Source organism: Dipodomys spectabilis, unplaced genomic scaffold (assembly GCF_019054845.1).
Source record: "Dipodomys spectabilis isolate Male_0828 unplaced genomic scaffold, ASM1905484v1 ptg000138l, whole genome shotgun sequence".
Lineage (NCBI taxonomy): Eukaryota > Metazoa > Chordata > Mammalia > Rodentia > Heteromyidae > Dipodomys > Dipodomys spectabilis.
Window position 1 is genome coordinate 10,225,084 of NW_024870815.1, and position 21,382 is coordinate 10,246,465.

Consider the following 21,382-nt stretch of genomic DNA (forward strand, 5'->3'; position numbering starts at 1 on the left):
AGGCTAGTTGATATCTCTCCTTAGTTCTTGGCTGAAGACACAAAAGTATGAGAGGACATGAAGGATGCCACAGATCCCCTTGCAGGCACAGGCCTCACAGAAGCCTTTGGCTAATATGCTTTTGCCAGTCCCTTAAGAGTAGCTATGCTTTGCAACCTTCCCAGGCTTGTTCAGTATGCTATTGAGGCCCAGGCCTCTTTCTCTTTGATAAAGAACTGTCAAGGCCGGGTGTGGTGGCTCATGCCTGTAATCCTAGCTACTCAGGAGACTGAGATCTGAGGATTGCAGTTCCAAGCCAGCCCAAGCAGGAAAGGTGGTGAGACTCATCTCCAATAAACCACTCAGGAAATTGCACAAGTGGTAGAGCATTAGCCTTGAGCTGAAGAGCTGAGGGACAGTGCCCAGGCCAAGTTCAAGCCCCATAACTGACCAAAAAAAAAAAAAAAGATTGTCAAGACTTAAATTCTCCCAACTTGAAATTGAAATCCTGAGCCTATTGTAGTTAATTTCTTTCTGTGGCTGACATACTACCCTCTACCTTGCTTTTAATGTCCTCTTAGCTTTCTGTACCTTAACCTATTAGTTGGCTAGCTTGTCCTTTTTGACAGGCTTGCTAAACAATAAACCTAGCCAAGTGCAGGATCTTCATAGTCGGTCTGTATTTTTAAATATCACAGGTATCACGAGATTGACTGTTACACCTTCCTCCTACACAGCTCATACATGCCAAAAGTTTCCAGTACCTTATCAACACTGCTTCAGTAACAAAGTCACCACTCACATTTATCTTCTAGTTCTGAGATAGAAGTCCTGCAAAGGTCTAAACTAAGATAAAAAGAATTCACTTCCTTTCTTGTTTAACCTCTAGAAGCTGCCTGCATTCTTGGTACCCAGTCCCCTTCCTCCATGTTTAACTTTCTGCAGTCACACACCTTCCTTCCTCTGACCAGTCAAGAAAGGCTCTCTGGAGAATCACGTGATTAGGTTAGGTCCACTATCAATCCAGAATAATCTTACATCTTAAGCACCAAGGTTACACTGACTCAAAAAATTATTACTGTGCATCAAATGCAGCTAGAAAAGCTGATTTCCTACACACAGAACCCTAAAAGATTTGGTAGGGCCTGCAAAAAGTATACAATCTAAAACTATTGTCCACCTAAGAATTACCTAAGGATTACCAGTAAAATGGGGCTTTTTAGGCTGGAAGCTCTTGATGGTACTAAACAGTTTTAAATTTGCTGTAAAATTCACTTTTCTGGAATTTCCAATGTTTAGTCTAAGGTTTTGATTTTAGAAAAGCACAGTAACTCACTGCATAAATAATTTTTTTTTTTTTGGGAGGGGGGAGGGTCAGTTGTGGGACCTGAACTCTGGGCCTAGGTGCTGTCCCTCAGCAGTTCAGCCCAAGGCTAGCTCTCTACCACTTGAACCACAGTGCCACTTCTGGCTTTTTCTGCTTATGTGGTGCTGAGGAACTGAACCCAGGGCCTCTTGCATGGAAGGCGAGCACTCTACCACTGAGCCACCTTCCCAGCCCAATATAACATTTTTATATGCACCACTCAATTTGGGAATTCATTTCTCTTAAGCAGTATAAGAAAACACTATAGATTCTTTCAGCAGAGGATATAGCTCAGGGGTAGAGTATTTACCCAGTATTCCAAAGGCCCTGAGTTCAATCTTCAGCAATACCAAAGAAAAAAATCCATATTAGACAGATGTCTCCTTTAAGACAAGGCTAGATGGATCACATGGTCCACTCCTTTGTATCTGGCATCCCAGAGTGCCTTGGTTACGATTTTCAAATGTTTGTGGAAGGGGTGAGTAAATGTATGAACTATGCAACACTTAAAACATATTAAAAAATAACATTATTCAGAAAGGAAAAAAGACTACTCAAGTACTTGAAATATTTCTCTAAAACTTTATTTCAGAGTTATTCACCTCACTGTGAAAAGGTGTGTGGTTAATGTTCTGTGCCACTATTACCAGGCTTGCCCATTGCCGGCAATGGACTTTGAGAAAACCCATTTCTTGGCACCCAATTGTTAAGTTACTCTTTTAAAACATACAGAGCGTCCAATACTTGCAAAAGTATTACATGCATCATTTCCCCACCATTCTTTAAATCTGAGCTTACATTATTAATCTACATCAGTGGATCTTAAAATGAGGTCATTTTAACAAGTTACAACTGTACAAATCAAAATACTACAATTAATATTAGAGTATCTTACAAACACTACATTACATATTACCTTGCAATCTGAAACATTACATTTCTAAACCATGTATGTTTATTTTAGATAACTGAAACTTCACAGAATTTAAAAGCAAGTAAAGTTTAAAAAATTCTGTACATTAGTTCCAACTATCTCTATTTTACAATCTATAAGGCTCATGTCATAGTTCAGCACCAAAAACATCTACAAAACTTTCTACTAACCTTATTCATCCAATGTGATAAGTTTTTGTGGGTTTTTTTTTTTTTCAAGGTGAAAAGTCTAAGAAAAACTTTCTAAGTTCTTCCAGATCTTGAAGTGGAATACTTTTTTTGGCTAGTCATATTATGTATAAACTTGAGTTATGCCTTGTTATTTTCATTGAACAGATATAAAACAAAAATACACACCAACAAAACAAAAACTAAAAGAAATCTTACAGCATAAATTTGTCAGTCCATAAACTGGATTTGTAACACTGAAGCATAAGTAACTTAATAACGCCTTGCCCCATCCTTCCTACTTAAATTTAAAAAGGCAGCCAAAAAGAAAATGCTCATTTACCCTTTAAAATAAGGTGCAAAGAAGGATTGCAACAAGCTTTCTCACATACCCCTGCAATAATGTCTCAATATTGCTGAGCGTAATCATATTGAACTCACAATTCCTGTATCCACAATGTGTAGACAAACTGTGTTTTCTATTTCTCTACCAGAAGCCTGCTTACGGCTAATATCTCTGCTCAGAGGTCAATATTGTAATGTTCGTTACTGCTAACCTGACTTCAATCAATAGCCAGATTCCAGAACCATTATAATCCTCTTTTCTGCTTCTTTATAAAGTTTACAAATCTTACAAAACCAGAATATTTGTCTTACTGTTTATTTTCAAGCAGGGTTTGTGCATTTCACATGTTAAGTCCACAGTACCCAAGCTAGAAAAGGTTTTTAAAAGCCACAGGTACTTTCAGTAATCTTGTTTGTTCAAAGTATAAAATCCTGTGTTTTAAATTCATAACTAGAGTACCTCTGCTTTAACAGAAGCACACGATGGATACCATATTTAAAAACTATACTTCATGCATATAAATGGCCAAAGAGGTATAAAGTTATACAGAGCCCTTAACATCATTTGAGTACATTTAGCGTTGGCCAGACCACAATATGAAGCATGTTAGCAAATTGCGTAGACACTTTTCCAATAACATGACAGTTTTCTAGGCTCTGTGTCAGTCACATAACAATTTAAACATGTAATTCTTTAAAACTGTCCCCGGGCATCCCATTCCTACCATCATGCCCACACCCCACCCCAAGCCCAACCCACCGCGAAGTCTTGCCCCTCACAGCATGTCTTAATGTTCACCGTTACTAATGACAGCTGCCTCAGGTTCTGCTGCGGTCGCTGGGAGTCTTGGCACTTTCTTAGCAGGGCTTGGAATATGCTGAAATGACAAGAAAGTAGGTGTTGACTGTCTTCTCTTATTCTCCCAAGAATCATGGCTTTCATTGACATTCTTCTTATAAAGGAGCTAGTATGAGGTCATTTTGGAAAGGTTCATGCTACATATGAATTCTATATAGCTTTCTGTTTTAGGAAATGAAATCTTCATTCCTCACCTTACAGTGAATTGACTCTTAATTATCCAGAAAGTAAATGAGAGGAAAGGAAGGCTGCACAGTATTTTACTGGTTACTTCTTATATTTGCAATTCAAATACTTGCTTGACTTGCTACCTAATATTTTTCAAATAGCCAGATTATGCATTTATCAAAATTGGGATAAGCAGAGATTATAAACAACTTCAAACTTATACCCTATTCCTACTTCTCACTCACCAACACACAAACCACAAAAATGAGTCTTCTAGACAGTCTTCCTTCAAAAATTCTTTTTTTTTTTTTTTTGGGTCGGTCGTGGGGCTTGAACTCTGGGCCTGGGCACTGTCCCTCAGCTCTTCAGCTCAAGGCGAGCGCTCTACCACTTGAGCCACAGTGCCACTTCCGGTTTTCTGGTGGTTTATTGGAGATAGGAGTCTCACAGTCTCTCCTGCCCGGGCTGGCTTTGAACCGCGATCCTCAGATCTCAGCCTCCTGAGTAGCTAGGATTACAGGCGTGAGCCACCAGCACCCGGCCCTTCAAAAATTCTTAAATTGTGACAATCTAGTACTTAGCATGTACTTTATGCCACTGGAAATGGCTCCGCTAGAATATAATCCCACAGCCCTTGCTCTAAAGTATTCTGCTTTACTGACTCTGAGATCAGGATGTTAGAAACTTATCCCATGAAAGAAGACAAGGAGCTTTATGTACCTCAGTTGCTATGTTTGAATGTACGAGTCCTTCGTCCAAAGTGTGGTCGTTTGGTGAAGGGCGTCGAGCGTACGTCCTCCTGTGCTTCTCGTCCACTCTAACTAGGTACCATGTCCCTTCAAACAGTGAGTCTATTGAACACTGGGGAATATAGTTGGCTAAAGGAAAGGCAGAAGAGATTAAAAATTAGTTATAACGCATCTGGTAATAAAACAAAGGATAAAGAATTTTCATATTTCTCTACAATTGTCACTAAAACCAGATTAATACTAAAAAGAGCTTTGCTACCTTTATATCTTATGTATTAATGTTATCATAGCCCTCTAGTCAGTTTTATTTAAACACAATTTAATATTTTACCCAAGTGATGAGTGTCTTCCCTGAGCTTCATGTTTTCAGCAAAAACATCTGGAGCCACACAAGTTCTTGAGTCTAGTCTTGATTTAAGATCACACAAACTTGCTGTTATTTTATCAAGAGCAGACCCTAAAAGAGGAAATTTCATGGAGTGAAATTAATAAAGATGTACTGTACTTACTTATTTTAAAACCAGCATGTTAAATTAAAACCCATGTGTACAACTACTTGACGGTAATAAAAAGAGTAATAATTTCAATATTAAAAGAATAAAACTAACATCTAAGAAACCTGGATTAAATGTTGACAAATGAAAACAATTTCTTTTGTCTTTTAGATATCTTATTTAGTTAAGATATAAAGTGGTGTTAGGTAGTACACAAAGTTAGGAAATAGGTGATGTTTGAAATTATAAATAACTTTTCTGTATTTAACGTATGGTATAATTTTAAATGCTTCCAAGTTTTCATTTGTTTTTCCTAATGTTTTTACTCCTTCTTGCTCAGAGAAGGCACAAAAGTTTTCTAAAATATAGCCAAGACCATAAAACCTGTTGAAATTGATCTATTCGTTATCCAGTCAAAGCAGCTTTTTAAGTAGAATGTGAACATCTGAACAGGCTAAGAGACCTAAAGAATATTAAAATGTTGTAATGATCTATGGGGTGGACTCAAAGGCTTGTTTAAGAAGATTGCAGAAGCAGTCTCATCACAGTGAATTCTTAATACCTTTTTTTTTTTTTTGCTGGTATTGGAGCTTGAAGTCAGAATCTAGGCACTGTCCCTGAACTTTGCTCAAGGTTAGTGCTCTACTAATTAAGCCACAGCTCCACGTCTGGCTTTTTCTTGGTGGTTAGAGAAAAAGAGTTTCATGGACTTTTCTGCCTGGGCTGGGTTCAAGCCATGAACCTCAGATCTCAGCCTCCTGAATAACTGGGATTACCAACATGAGCCACTGGAGCCTGGCTCTCAATATATTCCTTGTTGAGAGATTTAGCATTTACCTGGTGTGGCATCTTGTGTAACTTTAAGAGAGTACAAGGTAGCAGCCAAGCCTGAACCATAAGAGAACACACCAATCCTCTTCCCTGCTAACTGCTGCGGGGAGTACCTGGGTAGGGTTAAAAAAAAAAAAAAAGTGCTGAGAAGCTTAATTGAGCTGGGCCCGGTAGATCCTGCCTGGAATCCTAGCTACTTTGGGGGTCAGAGATCAGGAGATCACAGCTGGAGGTGGGAAGAGGCATAAGAATTTGTGAAACTCTATCACAACCAATGGCTGAGCACAGTGGCACATACTTGTCATCCCTAGAGACACAAGGAAGCACGAGCAGGAATATGCCCAGATATAAAGAAAGATCTGACCTTGAAAATAACCAAAGCAAAAAGGGACTAGAGGCATGGCTCAAGTGGAAGAACCATCATAAGACCCTGAGTCCATTCAATCCCCAGTACCTTCAACACAAAAGAACAAACTTAATTGATCCCAAACCTACTATAGCTTCAAAGTGAGACCTAACTTTAAGCTTTTTTCTTCTTCTTTTCTTTTTTGGAGACAGCCCTGGCTGGCCTTTCAAACTCATAACCAGCCTCCTAAGTGCTGGGATTACAGGGGTTCAGACCATACCCAGCAAAACGATATTCTTCAATAACTATCTTAGTTTCAGTATTTCAGTAGGGCATGTGAAAAGCTTTAGCATTACAGTGAGTAGATGAAAACCGTTTCATCTTCAGGGGAATAATGGGACTTATTAAAATTATTAATCCACAAGGTAAGTGATTCCATCAACCAAGAACTTGTGGTTCAACTATAGATCAATAATATTAGAACCATGAGAACAGAGATTAAGGAAGCAAACCCAGTGTGAAATTAAAAAGTATTGTGGACAAATCCTCAACCCACATGTTCTTTTCAACCCACATATTCTTCATCAACAGAAAACAATAGACTGGAAAGACTAATAAAATAGCATTTTGTGAGCTACCCACATGCCTGATGCCTGGTTGTTCTTAAATCTAACATTACCAGAAATGGGGGGGGGGGGAGGATGGGGGCAGGTAAAGTAGCTGAAATCCATACTTACTGTGCTAGAACAGAAGCAAGTGAACCATATACTGAAGATGTATACATGTTTCCATTTTGATTTGATACAAGCAAAGATGCCTTTGTTTTCTGGTTAAATAGTTCAGAACTAGCCTTCATAAATGCCTTTTCCACATCTCTGTCAAAGTAAGTGTCTTCTAATTTAATATCCCTGGAAGATTTCAGATAAACAATTCTTAATGTGCAATAACTGTATTTTTAATATATTAGACAATGGACCCAATTAATATAATATTTAAATCTGTGAATATATGAGTCTATTTTCTCATTTATTAAAAGTCAAGTGGAAATATATTAACTACTATCTTAGCAGTTGTAAACACTGTATAATTCTTTTTCTCAATTTGTTATAGTCGAGGAAAGACAACTTATGAGTTAGTAGACTTATCAAAACAATACAAATCCTATTTCAAGCCCACAGCATAGGAACTAAGATTTGAAAAGTTTTAGTTCATCAAATGGAGAAGGGACAAGATGGGGAGAAGTAGACTTAGGTGTGCATGCATGACATACTAGAGAACTAAACAGTAAGAAACCAGACTCCAGTAGAGTGGTATGGGCACAAGGCAAGTTCGATAGGCACTTTTATGGTGCTATTACTATAGTACCAATGAGAGTGGAGCTAAAAGAGAGAAGTGAAAACATGGTAAAAATGATAAAGCCTTCATGTAGGTAAGTCTCCACCTCTCTAGGACTCAATTTCTTCTTTGATGAATTTAAAAGATTAAACTAACGAAGGGAAACCACCACAACAGTGCCACTTACCCAAAGGCTTCCAAGCCACTATAGATGCTATTTTTATCTCTGTTCTGGTCATTAAGAAAGTCATTCAGTAACATCCGAGCTAGAGACTTCTGAACCAGTTTACAATATGGTGAGTGAAAGATCATGAAGCCAAAATCATTTAAGGTAAAATCTTTATCCTTTCCCTCTGAAAAAGACCAAGGAACAAACCTATATTTCTATTTTATATAAGCCATGAATTTTACAACTTGACTTTTTTGTGAGGTTTTTAGATCTTGAAATAGCAATCTAAATCTCTTGTATAATGAAATGTCTACAATTTAAAATGTACAGTAAAAGACATACAGAGATGGACAATCTATACATCACTGATTTTCAAATTCCAGAATCATAACACATCAACAGGTTATATAACAAACTCAGTGGTTCAGCACCAATTTTTGTTTGTTGTTCTAACTAAAATTAAGAAGAAACATAGCAAACTGGCTATTTTCAAGCATGGGTAACTAGTATCAAGTAGTTTAACACAAACATATGTCATTTTTTTCTTGGTCCTTTCTTCTTTGGTACTGGGGATCAAACCTATGGTGTTGCACTTATTAGGCAAACGCTCTGCCACTGAGCTACATCCCAGCCCTAAAGTGTACTTCTTACTCTGGGTCCTAGGAGAAAAATGATCATTGGATTCTTGAAAAACCTACTGTTAAAAAATGTATTTTAAATATATTGTTAAGAAGTATAAATAGTATAGCATATATAATAATTAATAGTATTATACATTGTTAGAGTTTTTCTTATAACAATGTATTTCTTATACTAGTCCTTAATTCCTTAATGTTTCTTATTGCTATGGTTAATACTATTATTGACCGTTCTGAGGTCTGGACTCAGGGCCTCACATACCCAACATCTCTTGTTTTAGTTGTTTTTAGGATAGGGTCTCACATTTTTGCTTGGGGCTGAACTCACACTGTGATCCTTCTACTTATGCCCCCATAAGTAGAACTGGAATGAGTGTGACACAATGCCCAGATTATTTGTTGAGATGGGGATCTAACTTTTTGTCCAAGTTGGACTTGAACCATTATGTATCCACTTCCTGAGTAGCTGGGATTATAAGCATGCATTACCCCATCAAGAACATTTTCAGAGTTAAATAAAGAAATACAAATTCATAGGTCAAGGGCCAACAAATTATTACTAGTTTTTTGAGACACGGTCTCATTGTATAAGCCCAGGTTGCCTTTGAACTCACAATCCCAAGTGCTGGGATTACTTATATGTGCCACCATGGCAGGCTTAAGTTACTTTGTTTGTAAAAAGTAAACTAGCTGGGCACCGGTGGCTCATGCCTATAATCTAGCTACTCAAGAGACTGAGATCTAAGGATCGCAGTTCAAAGCCAGCCCAGGCAGGAAAAATCCATGACACTCTCATCTCCAATTAACCACCAGAAAACCAGAATTGATGCTGTGGCTCAAGTGGTAGAGCACTTGCCATTAGCTGAAGAGCTGAGGGACAGCGCCCAGGCCCAGAGTTCAAGCCCCACGACCGACCAAAAACAAAAAAAAAAAAAGTAAATTAACCAGAGCTATATCTCATTTTCAAAACTTATTTCAATGTACATCACTTGTTCTCAGAAAAGACTGTTTGGTAGATGAAGAAAAACATGTAAAAGCCACGAATAAAGATTGTTCACAAAGTAGTTTCTCACTTAAGACCCATAACATGTTACACTGCTCTCACAAATGCCAAAACCTCTAGGAAAACTCAAGAGTAAAACCCACCTTTCTGCCATTGGGCTCGGATCTTTTTGCGGTAGACAGAATAGCAGCGGTCTAGTGCGCTGAGGTAGCACTGTATGGAGAGTTTTCCATCTACTATGGGATATTCAGAAAGCATATCAGGCTTGTAAAAGTCATAGGCATGTTGCATATGTGTCCCACGAAGCCCTAGTGGACAAAAGAGAAGATGTCTATTTTTGCTTCTTGAGGTTTACGTTTAGTTTAAGTATACTGCATTGTCAAAGGATCTTCAGAAAATGCATAAGATGAAACCAATATAACTGAAACATAACAATACCTAAGACTTCTTTGGCATATATTTTTCATGTGAATTCCCTAAGTCTATATAGGAGATCACAGTAACTATACTGAAGACAAATGAAACTTGCCAGTGACTATGGCAAGTTACTAATGCATGTTATTACTCATATCCTACTTTAAGCCATTTTACTTCTCTGTAAAGTGGGGGTGAGAGTATACGTATCATAAAACTGTTCTAAGATTAAATAACACACACAAAGCACTTAGTAGGCTGTGTCTGTGTCTAATGAACGCTCAGTAAGCGGCAACTTCTATTTTCAAATGTATCAGGAGAGTATGTCAATAAACAAAATAAAAAAATTAATGTTCTCCTAAATACTCACCACGCTCAAAAACTAAAGGAGCATTTGGGCCAATTAGCAGAGCCACAGCTCCAACTCCACCTGTAGGTCGGGCATTTCCTGTGGCATATATAGCAATATCTCCTGCAACAACCAGTGCGTACCGTCCTGAAAAAATACCATTTCGTGAGTGAGTGCACTGTAAATATTGTACATGTAAACTATCATATTTTTTTCCACAGGGGTGACTCCAACTTTGATAAAGGAAAAGTTCTTTTGACTAAATTTTAAATCGAGCATTTGTCACAATAAGATAATCAATTTACAATACAGATAAACTGAAAATCAGAGACATTCTCCCAAGTATATCTGAATAAGCATAACCAGTAAAACTTTCACAAGATTAACATTCTATGTAGGGCAATTGGTCGTTGGAGTCTATCCATCCTCATGGAAAAGTAATGGGTTTTGTGCTTTCCCCCCAGTTTTCTAGAAGACAGGCAAATAACTTACCATCCCAAGAGCTGGACTCGATCCAGTTAACAGCATTGAAGACAGCAGCTGTTCCTCCATAGCACGCATTCGTCGTATCAATTCCTTCTATATCTGTATTCCCGGACTCCTCAAACAGCTGCATTAAGTTTGTCTTCACTGATTTTGATTTGTCAATGATTGTCTCTGTACCAACTTCTAACCGCCCAATACAATCATAGGAAAGGTTGTTTCTTTCCATCAAATTCTGAACCACAGTCAGGCAAAGAGAATTGATATCTTCTCTATCTGTACAGAAGCCCATCTTGGCCTGGCCTAAGCCAATAGTATACTTGCCAGCATCTACACCATCATATTTTTCCAACTCTACTTGATCAACATATTGAGAAGGAAAATAGATTTCAAGGGCAACGATTCCCACATCTTTTGGCCAACAAGCTTCTGTATTCAAAGGAAGTGACCCAGGCATGGTGAAAGAGCTGCAGAAAGAAAAAACAGAAACAAACATACATGGCTTTAGGTAATAGGTTAACAGACTTGAATTAATTAATCACCTGGAATATTAGTTTAGTTTCTCCAAGGTTCATACATTGTGTGTATATCTCTATCTATATATCTCTATCTATAAACACAATGCTACCCTTTAAAATGAACACTTTTAGAAAGATTCACTTCATTAAAAATTGAGCAACTTTAAACTTAAAACATGATTACTAGATTATTAAAATATGATTATTAGATTCTTCTACATTGTAACAAAAACCTATAAAATTTGTCAGTTTACAAATATGGCTAACTAATCAAACAGATATTGTTAAGAGACCCATTCCTTATCATCATGAAAGTTTAAATGAATCTGTCACTGTCTAAACTTATCAGAAATAATAAAATTTACTAGTTTTCAAGACAGTTGTTATAAGCCCATGGGCAAAGTCATTTAACCTACCAGAGTGTCAATGGATTTAAAAGGTTGTAATAGTCAAGAAATGCGAAATTATTTGCAACATTTCCAGTAAAAGGGGTTGAATCTAGGGGAATAGTTATACAATTTTAGGCTGGGCTAAAGAAATTAAAGGGGCTAGTTCTTCAGCCTCTGAGAGCACATACTCCTACGGAAGCTGTTAGAATCACCAGTACCAACACTTATGACTTTGAGTTGAAATCAGAAACGCCCCCCACCCCCACATACCTTCCATTCTTACTTGATTCCTTCTGCTGACATTCTAACCAGAGCCCAGCTATAACATAACAGGGCCAGTAAAATATCAGGCTTTGAGTAGTAGTATAGCCCTTTTATGTCTAAAAATTCTACAACTCAATTTTTTAAGTTGGATAATATACTCAGGTGGCAGAATTTCACCTCTCCATTGATACTTTTAGTGTAACAATAAGATACAATGAAACAATAGGACACAGTAAGAGGTTATTGCCACAAGGAGTTAATCAGGATACTTCAAAAATTTTCCCAGTATTCTATTTGCAATTTAAAAAAAACAAGATGAATAAAATATATAAAGTTTCTTTTTCTTCTCCAAGGAGAGAGAAAAAAAAGTATATCATAGAATTCTTTTTTTTTTTTTTTTTGGGGGGGGGGTCTGGTTGTGGGGCCTGAACTCTGGGCCTGGGCACTGTCCCTCAGCTCTTCAGCTCAAGGCTAGCGCTCTACCATTTGAGCCACAATGCCACTTGCGGCTTTTTTCTTTTTGCTTATGTGGTGCTGAGGAACTGAACCCAGGGCCTCATGCATGCAAGGCAAGCGCTCTACCACGGAGCCACCTTCCCAGCCCCTATCATAGAATTCTTTACATGTCCTAAATCTTCAAAGTACTAACAGAGGACAGAAGCCATTCCTTCCTAAAATGACTGTTTGCCCCCTCTGGTGGATGAAAGTTGCTACAAGTCCTATTTCTAGAGTCAAGAAATAAAGGACTGCCTGACCCAAGGTATGAAATGAACCAATAAACTCCTAGGAATAAACCTGTAAGCATAAGATAACTGGAAAAGGAAAAATGAAGCAAACAATATTGAAAAAAAGAAGTAAAAGGCAAGCAGGGAAAGCAGTTGAGGATGTGGGTGCAAGGCACGCCCGTGACTATCTCCTCAATAGTACGACCATGCCACCTGAATTGAGCTCTCTTGCCTTCACTCTCCCACAGATACTGCCAGCGTAGAAGAATGGCTCTAGTGTTATAGTACCAGCCTTGAACAAGAGTGCAAGGCCAAGCTCAAACAAGATGCTATTGCCCAACTCCTCCCAAGTTTCTCCATCATTTAGGTTCAGCCTCTTTGCACTAGACAAAGGGTTTTTTTGGAGAACAGAAACAGTTTCTGGACTACGGCAGACATTGAATACAAAATAAAATCCTCCTACTATTCTTCTCATCTAGTAACAACTATCCAAGGGAGCAGGAAAGAGTAATAAAGGAGATGAATTTGATCAAAGCACATTACATGCATGTGTGGAAATCCCAGTGAGACCCCTTTATACAAATGAGTCATTATAAATAAATAAAAGGCATTATTGGTAGACATGTTTATATGTGATTGTTTCTGATTAAGTAGTTCATGTGATTACATTTTATTATCTATACTTTCTTATTTTTAAACACAAAATTAGAGAGTCTTGGGAAGCACTATGGCATTGGCCTCATTTTCAAGAGAAGCTGTAACTCTGGAAAGTTTTAAGAATAAACAGCACACACACATGACTATGCTGCCCTGGAGGAGGACACTTCCTTGGTAGCGTGACATGGTGCCATACCTGTGCGAAGGACTGAGAACTGCAGTCTCCAGGTCTGTCACTGCTTCCTCCTTCGGGCACTAGGAATTTCAAATAAGAACTTCTTTTAAAGTCATAAATTGTAACACAAATTAAAAGTACTATGACTTCAGTTCGAAGTAAGGCAAAACAAGTCATGTTCCTAGTCAATTACATTATATAAAAAAGAATTTGGCATGTGCTTAGGAAACAAATGGTACTTAAAGTTTATAAGACTTTTTCCTTTTCTTTTTTTGCCAGTCCTGGGTACTGTCCCTGATCCTCTTTGTGCTCAAGGCTAGTGCTCTACCACTTGAGCCACAGCACCACTTCCAGCATTTTTTTTTTAGTAGTTTACTGGAGTTAAGCCTCTCAGACTTTTCTGCCCAGCCTGGCTTCGAACCACCATCCTCAGATCTCAGCCTTCTCAGTAGCTAGGATTACAGGTGTGAACCACTGTTCCTGGCAAGTTCACAAGACTTTTGTCCCCCTTATTCTTATACTAGTTAAGTTCAGTCCTATGAATGAAAATAATAGTAAGATCATTACCACACATTCAGGCTTTAAATCAGTAGTGATGCTGGGAAAGTTGCAATCTTCTAAATTTGGATTATCAAGAACTGGGAACAAAGAAATGTAAATAACTTGTACTGTGCCAGTAAATGTCTGTATTAAAGAGACATTTAAGAGTTTACTTTGTATTTACGAGGTGCAATTTGTGCCTCTCTGAATTGTTTCCTCATCTGTAAAGTGAACCTAATGTCTTCCTGCCCTTTTCAGTTCACTATTCATTTTCATTTATTCAATGTTATACTTATATTTTTCAATACCACCATCCTCCCCAATCTCTTCTTTTTTGGTGCCTGTCTTTGAGCTTGAACTCAGGGTCTGGGCACTGAGTTCGTTTTTGCTCAAGGCTCTACCACGTAAGCTACAGCTCCATAACCAGCAATTTGGTGGTTAATTGGAGGTATTCTTTGAACTGCAATCTTCAGATCTCAGCATCCCTTTTTTTTTTTGTTTTGGTTTGTTTTGTTTCATATGTCTATACTAGGGCTATCTCTTTGCTTTTTCTCTTTTAAGGCTAGTGCTCCATTGGTTGAGCCACAGCTTTACTTCTAGCTTGATGGTAGTTAACTGGTGATAAATCTTCTGACTTGGCTGTCAGGGCTGGCTTCAAATGGTAATCTCAGACTTCTAAGTAGGTAGGATTACAGGTGTGAGCAACAGGTGCCTGGCGCTTCCCACCATTTTAGAAAATTTTCTCACCTTAGTGTTTGTGTGAAAATTACATGGAAGAAATTTGAAAAAGGGACTTTGGAACATTTTATTCAGTCTGTTTTGAAGGCTATTAGTTTAGACAGTTATTTCACACAATTTTCTTCATTCTAATTACTGGGAAATTTTAGCATTTGCCTTTGCCCAATTATAATAAAACAATGCAAATGCTTTTAAGAAAGCTTTCTTTCACATGATTACATCATTGAGAACTCCACTTGGTTTTTGTTCCCCTTACTTCATTAATTAAGTTTACTTCTCCTCACCAAATGAAGTAAATCTTGAGTTACATAGGAAAAGATGGATTGCTCCATTTAAAAGGGGTCTCTTTCATGACAGCATTATATACAGACTTCAAAAATAACCTATCATTTATTATTTATTATATCAAATTATGTTTTTGTCCTCTGTAAATTGAGATAATTTTTGGTGTTTAGGGGGAGGGGGACAAACATAATTAGCCTTCACCTTAAAGCAACATAAGTCAGATAAATTAATCTAGTAAACATTTTTGTTTCATGATAAACTATAAGCAGTTATAAACTAAGCTTTATGCTATTGGGAAGAAAGTCAGGAAATTGAGAATGAATTAGTAACTTTAAAATCATGCAAGCAAAATCTATCAAAACAAGCAAGCCCAGCAATTACAAGAATCTGAATTCAGGAGCTGGGAAGGTGGCTCAGTGGTAGAGCACTTGCCTTGCATGCATGAGGCCCCCAGTTCGATTCCTCAGCACCACATAAGCAAAAAGAAAAAAAAAAGAATCTGAATTCAAACCTCCGTACCAGTGGGAAAAGGAAGGAAGGAAAGAAGGAAGGAAGGGAGAGAAAGAAAGGAGGGAGGTAGGGAGGGGAAAGCAAGCAAAGCACCCAGGCTAGAAAAGGAAAAAAAGGAAGAAAGAAACTATTCTGGTGCAGATAACTATAATAAGAAAGGCCATCCCTGCCTTTCTCTAGAATTACTGCTCTGCCTATGAAATTCTATTCTTATTTCAAGGCCCTGGTCAAAGCTACCTTTTCTAAAAGTTTCCCCACTTAAGTCTGGAAGTTTCTAATCAGGGACTTGCAGTCTTATACAGGTATGTCATTCACAATTCTTCACAGCCAACTCTACTGAAAACTAGTTATTCGACAATCTTCTTGTTCATATTATACTCTTAAAACTTCCACTAGGAGAGAATTTGAACTATTCTTTTGAACTTTTGGAACAAAGGCTACTGGTTACTCAACTACCACTTTTTGAGTGATTGGTCTGGAGTTATAATAATTAGAGGACACGTCTCTTGGATTCAAGTACTTGCAACAGACCCCCACTGACAGGTTTTTGGTTGTTTCTACTGTTCCAAGGTCCCTAGTCTGAAAATTGTAGAAAGCTAAAATGGACTCAGGAGAGAATATTCCTGGGTCTTCTAATTCTCATACACACCTGCCCCTCCACTGCAACTACAAATGGCAAAGAGAAGACAGCTTTGAAAGCCCAGTTTCTCTTTCTCTGCTTCAACTACAATCAGCTGGCAATGAAGCATCAAGTGCTAAGTATTAGGATGCAAAAATTAAGAATCTAGTCCCAGCATGCTCCCATTAGGCAACAGGTTTCTCAACCTTTGTAATCTAAAATTAATATACCTTCTTAGGACATCTCAAAGTGTAAGACTGTAGGCCTTTCTAATTCACAGTATTATACTTTCTCTGCTTTTCGTTAACATCAATTGTAAATGTACAAAAGATTTTGATATCCAGCATATCAAGCTTCTTCAACCACATCAAGTTCTACTGGATTATGGAAGATCCAAGTAGTCTTAAACACTCTAGAGACCCAGAAAAATCCACGCTACATCAATGAGTGGGGCTTTTCATTTCTTTCAAAAAGATCCATGTAAAATAGATCAAAATCAATCCCACAGTTATAAACAAGATGTACAAACAATTAGGAGGAATAGTTAAGAGAAATACAGTTAAAGGTAAGGCCCAGATGAGATAGACTTCTAATTTAATATACTCCCCTCAGTAAGATTACCAGTATAGAAATGAACTAAATGAATGTAACTTACCAATTTAAGACAAATTATCTACTAAGGTTAGACCAGAAAGATAGCCTTTCCCTCCGTATAAGATTGCTATCCTGCCCTGTCTCTACCTGAAAATAAGTGAGTTTGACCAAAGAACACACAATTGCTTAGATATCGCAAATTGAAAGAAATCACTTGCACATGTTAAGGACTTTCAACCTGGTTCCCATCTAACACCACATGCAGCAAAAAATGGAAACCCCATCTTAGCAGGAAAAATCGTAATTATAGATACATCCATTTGTCTTCACTTTTGTTGTGTATCTTGCCATTGCTTTTCCTGATTCCTCCCCTAAAAACTGCCCGTGTTAGTCAACAGCACATCATCCAGCAGCAGCGCTGGCTCGATGAGCAGCAGAGGTGGGCAGCTCAAGAAGCCAAAGATGCCTTCAGGCCAGGGCCACAGAGGCGAGCACGACAAGCAGAGCCAACCTCACAACACCCGTCCCCGAGATCCTTCCTCCTCCAGAGCGGGATAAAGCGATCCTGTCTCCACTACTGGTCAGAGCAGGACACATGTTTTCGAAGACTCCATAGGCTCAGGTCGGAAATGTTCTCCACTTGACCTCACATGTATGTACGTATGCGAGAGTTCTGTGAATGCCTGTCTAGCACGTCACTGTATCACCTAAGGTTTGGTCCTACAGCTAGTAAAGAGAGACAGGAGTGGGATTTCAGAGCACTGAGGACACCTACTTTATCAAAGACAGACAGACACACTCATATAGACAGGTGGAGAATAGGAAGGAGACCAAAATCAGAGAGCTCAAGCACCCACAGACCAGGTGTCCACACAGCCCCAGTATCTGGCCAGATGAACCAGGGAAGGAAAGGAATGCTGCCCACTTCCTGTCTCTCCATCCTCCCGGACGGTGGCGGCAGGACACACCCCCTGGCAACCTACAAGCCTCCATCCAAGCAGCTCGTCCCCTCGAAGCGGCGTCCCCACGTAAGCCCCGGCCCCCGGGAACGCCCCGCAGGTCCTGCGGCCTCCTCTCCCCTCGCCCCACGGGCGGTCACAGTCCCTCCGCGGGCCCCTTCGACTCCTGACGATGTCATCAGAACGCCCGGCTCGCCCTCAACGCCCTCCGCCCCCTTCGCTCGCACCGGGACGGGCCTCGCCGAGCAGAGGCCCCGGCCCCTCCCCGCCTGTCCGCCCGCCGGCCGACCCCCGTCTCCGGCAAGAGGTCCCGCACAGACCCCGCTCTCCGCGCCCCATCCTGCAGGGCCAGGTCCGCACCGGAGCCCCGAGCTCCTTGGGGCCTACTCAAGGACACCGCCTCCTCCCGGAGTACACCCCCCTCACAGCGCCTCGGCAGCCCGGCTTTGTTCCTTCACGCGGGACACTCACCCGAATGTGACCAGGCTGAGACAGAGGAGAAGGTCCCGACCGCGAAAGAACCGTACGCGACGCCTCCCTCCACTCACCAGTTTTATAGCCGCCGACCCACCCGACTCCCGGAGTCGGCGGGAGGCGGGACCGTGGCTCCGACAGCCAATCGTAACCTGCAGAGTCGTCCGGCAGGCTCCTCCCCTCGGTTCGGTTTCTGCCAATCGGAAGGGAGCTAAAGGCAGTGACTAGCTAGGGTTTTCCCTCGTGGCTGGAAGGGCGGGTGAAGGGGCGGGGACAAAGCCCGAGGGCTGAGGAAGTGGGGTGAGACAGTGACGTGGGGTGGCCCGAGAGTACGCCTGCCAATGGCAGAGTGGCCACAGACAGCGAGAGCCAACCGGAGCGGAGTGAGAGGTTCTGCAACCAATTGGAGTTCAATGAGAGGAAATGGAAGCCAATGAAAACTCGGCGTCCCACCGCTGAGGAGAGATGGTCCAGTGTGGGAGGTTAGTCCCGCTTCAGAGTGTGTCATGTTGCCTGGCAACCAGAGCAGGGCTGCACCTGTAAGATTTCTGAAATACTTGAATTCAATTTTAATGTTTTCTAGTTTCCAGAACTTAAAAGTGAGCCTGGATTACATGATGAAGCAGAATGATACATCTGAATTTGGAAATCTGTACACATTCTAAATACCCAATTTATAAATGGCAAATAGTGCCACCTCTATTTAAAACTATCACAATTTCTATACAAATTGCTGTGGCGATCATTTTTCCTGAAACGAGATATTTTAGGAGTTAGAAGTCCGAAGAAGTATGCTGTGTCGCCCCAATGGGGACTTGACCTTGAGCCCAGGAACTTTTTGTTAGGTATCTGGCCTTGGTTCACTGAAACTTCTGAGTTGAACGTGCAATAATACCAAATAAAAGATTGCTCAAAAACAGAAGGGCCCCATCATTTTCAACATAACAATTCTGCATGATAAAGACTTCCCAAGAGGGGCTGGGATGGTGGCTCAGTGGTAGAGCGCTTGCCTTGCATGCCTGAGGCCCTGGGTTCGATTCCTCAGCACCACATAAGCAAAAAAGAAAAAAGCCGAAGTGGCGCTGTGGCTCAAGTGGTAGAGTGCTACCCTCAGCGCCCAGGCCCAGAGTTCAGGCCCCACGACCGGACCCAAAAAAAAAAAGACTTCCCAAGAAAAGAGGGACAAATCAAGCACTAATAACACAATTGGGCGGGGGAGGATTATGACCCTAGAATAGACTCTAGTCCCCCGGCCAAACAGAGAAAATATAATGCTAGGGGGAATGGGAGGCTCACCATTTTGTCTCTTCTCATTTCAATTTCATTACCACTCAGGAATTTTGTTAATAAAGATAATTCTGTGCTTTGCACAACTACAGATATGTCAAATTTATTATATTGTGGAGATACTAAACTAATTAAATATCCTCAGCAGCAGAATTGCAAACTATGGGAACAAAACCACTGTGAAGTAGTGATGTAAGTTACTTGGAGGAAGAGGACTATTTAATAGTGTTTAAACTCCGCCACCATAATTGATTCTATTGCAGAATCAGTGTCTTTTCATATCTACATATCTAGAATAAAAATAAAGAGCTGGATGCTGGTGGTTAAGCCTGTAAATCAAGCTATTCAGAAGATTGGGATCTGAGAATTGAAGTTCAAAGCCAAATGGAGCAGAAAAATCGAGAGTCTTATCTCCAATTAACCAGCAGAAGGCCTGAAATAGAAGTGGAGATGTGGCTCAAGTGGTAGAGTGTAAAAGAGTCAAAGGGAGAGCATGAAGTCCTGAGTTTAAGCCCCAGGACCTAGAAGAGGAGGGTGGAGGAGGAGCAGGAAAAGGAAAAGGCGGGGTGGGGAGAAGAGGTGGAGATCAAAGTTTAAATTGCCATCTACATAATACAATCACAAAACTAAAAAAAAAAAAAAAAGTAAAGACATTGCCTGATTGTGATCAATAGAAATTTGAGACAGGATAGGAAGTTGAAAAGCTGAGTATATTGAAAAGCTGAAGGAACAAACACAAGAAAATAAAGTTTTCACCTTAAAAACAGCAAATAGTTCTACAGGAGTGTACAATAGGAAATGATAAGCATGAGTGATAGCCAGCTAGTCATGAAAATTATTGTTTTATAAAACTGGAAATTCCCACAAAGCACAGACTGTCCTTTTGATCAAATAAATCTCCAATTTAGCAAAGTGAACATAGTTATATAGTGTTGGGAAGAAAAGCTGGTAAGTAGATGTAGAACATTTTGATTGAGTTTAAAAAATGAGACAGATTCTACAGCCCGTAGGTTATGCTAGTCTACACATATATCAGATACAGTGCATGCAATTTAGGGAAAAGCATATTCATTACAGGCTTTTGGTCCATAATTTTTAACATAATGTCATACTTGAATGTATGACATTCAGACTTTAAGATATGTTAAAATGTCTTATTTTAAATTTTAATGCTAAACTATATTGATCAAGCACTGCAAATTATAATTTGTTGTACTTTGAAAGGGGAGAAAAAGGAGGCTTCTTAAGAAGCAGGAAGACATAAAAATAATAATATTTAGTATTTCAAATGTACCTATTGAATTATAAAATCACCAGTTGAACTTTCACCATCTTTTCTTTCTTTTTCTTTTTTTTTTGGTGGGTAGTTGGGCTTGAATTCTGGGTCTGGGTGCTGTCCCTGAGCTCTTAAGCTCAAGGCGAGTGCTCTACCACTTGAGCCACAGCACCACTTCCAGTTTTCTGATTGGAGATAAGTCTCATAGACTTTCCTGCCTGGGCTGGCTTTGAACTGCAATCCTCAGATCTCAGCCTCCTGGGTAGCTAGGATTACAGGCGTGAGCCACTGGCACTGGCTCATCACCTGTTCTGTGCTAAGAATTATATTAGACTTACGCTGTCTAACATAAGGCCAACACTAACTACGTATGGCTACTGAGCCTTTGAAAGAGAGCAGTCCAAAGTAAGATGTACTATAAATGGCACATAAGATAGATTCCATATACTGAAACCTCGCATGCACACCACAACCTTTTTTTTTTTTTTTGGTGCTGGTACTGGGACTTGGGCCTGGGCTCTGTTCCTTAGTGTTTTGTTCAAGACTGGCATTCTAATACTTGAGCCACAGCTCCACTTCTGTTTTTTTGGTGGTTAACTGGAGATAAGAGTCTCAACATACTTTTCCTGCCATACTGACTTCAAACCACAATCCTCATATTTTAGTCTTCTGAGTAGCTAGGATTACAGTCATGAGCCACCACCACCGGGCTCATTAATAATTGGATGTGCATTTATACATAC

At 39.7% G+C, this 21,382-nt stretch overlaps 1 protein-coding gene across 2 annotated transcripts; it reads right to left on the bottom strand.

Annotated features, from left to right (window-relative positions):
- Positions 1-1,907: 1,907 nt before the first annotated feature.
- On the bottom strand, positions 1,908-18,179 carry Hmgcs1 (3-hydroxy-3-methylglutaryl-CoA synthase 1). Of its 2 annotated transcripts, XM_042690524.1 has the most exons (11): positions 18,074-18,179; positions 13,379-13,437; positions 10,639-11,096; positions 10,168-10,293; positions 9,527-9,691; positions 7,761-7,926; positions 6,976-7,146; positions 5,899-6,005; positions 4,899-5,024; positions 4,539-4,696; positions 1,908-3,669 (listed from the first exon to the last, which is right to left on the bottom strand). In XM_042690524.1, the coding sequence occupies exons 3-11, from the start codon at positions 11,084-11,086 to the stop codon at positions 3,580-3,582; spliced, it is 1,557 nt and encodes a 518-aa protein (XP_042546458.1). In that variant the 5' UTR covers positions 11,087-11,096; positions 13,379-13,437; positions 18,074-18,179; the 3' UTR covers positions 1,908-3,579. The 2 variants fall into 2 exon arrangements, with proteins under 2 accessions (XP_042546458.1, XP_042546457.1); XM_042690523.1 differs by lacking the exon at positions 13,379-13,437 and having other exon boundaries at positions 18,074-18,145.
- Positions 18,180-21,382: the final 3,203 nt, after the last annotated feature.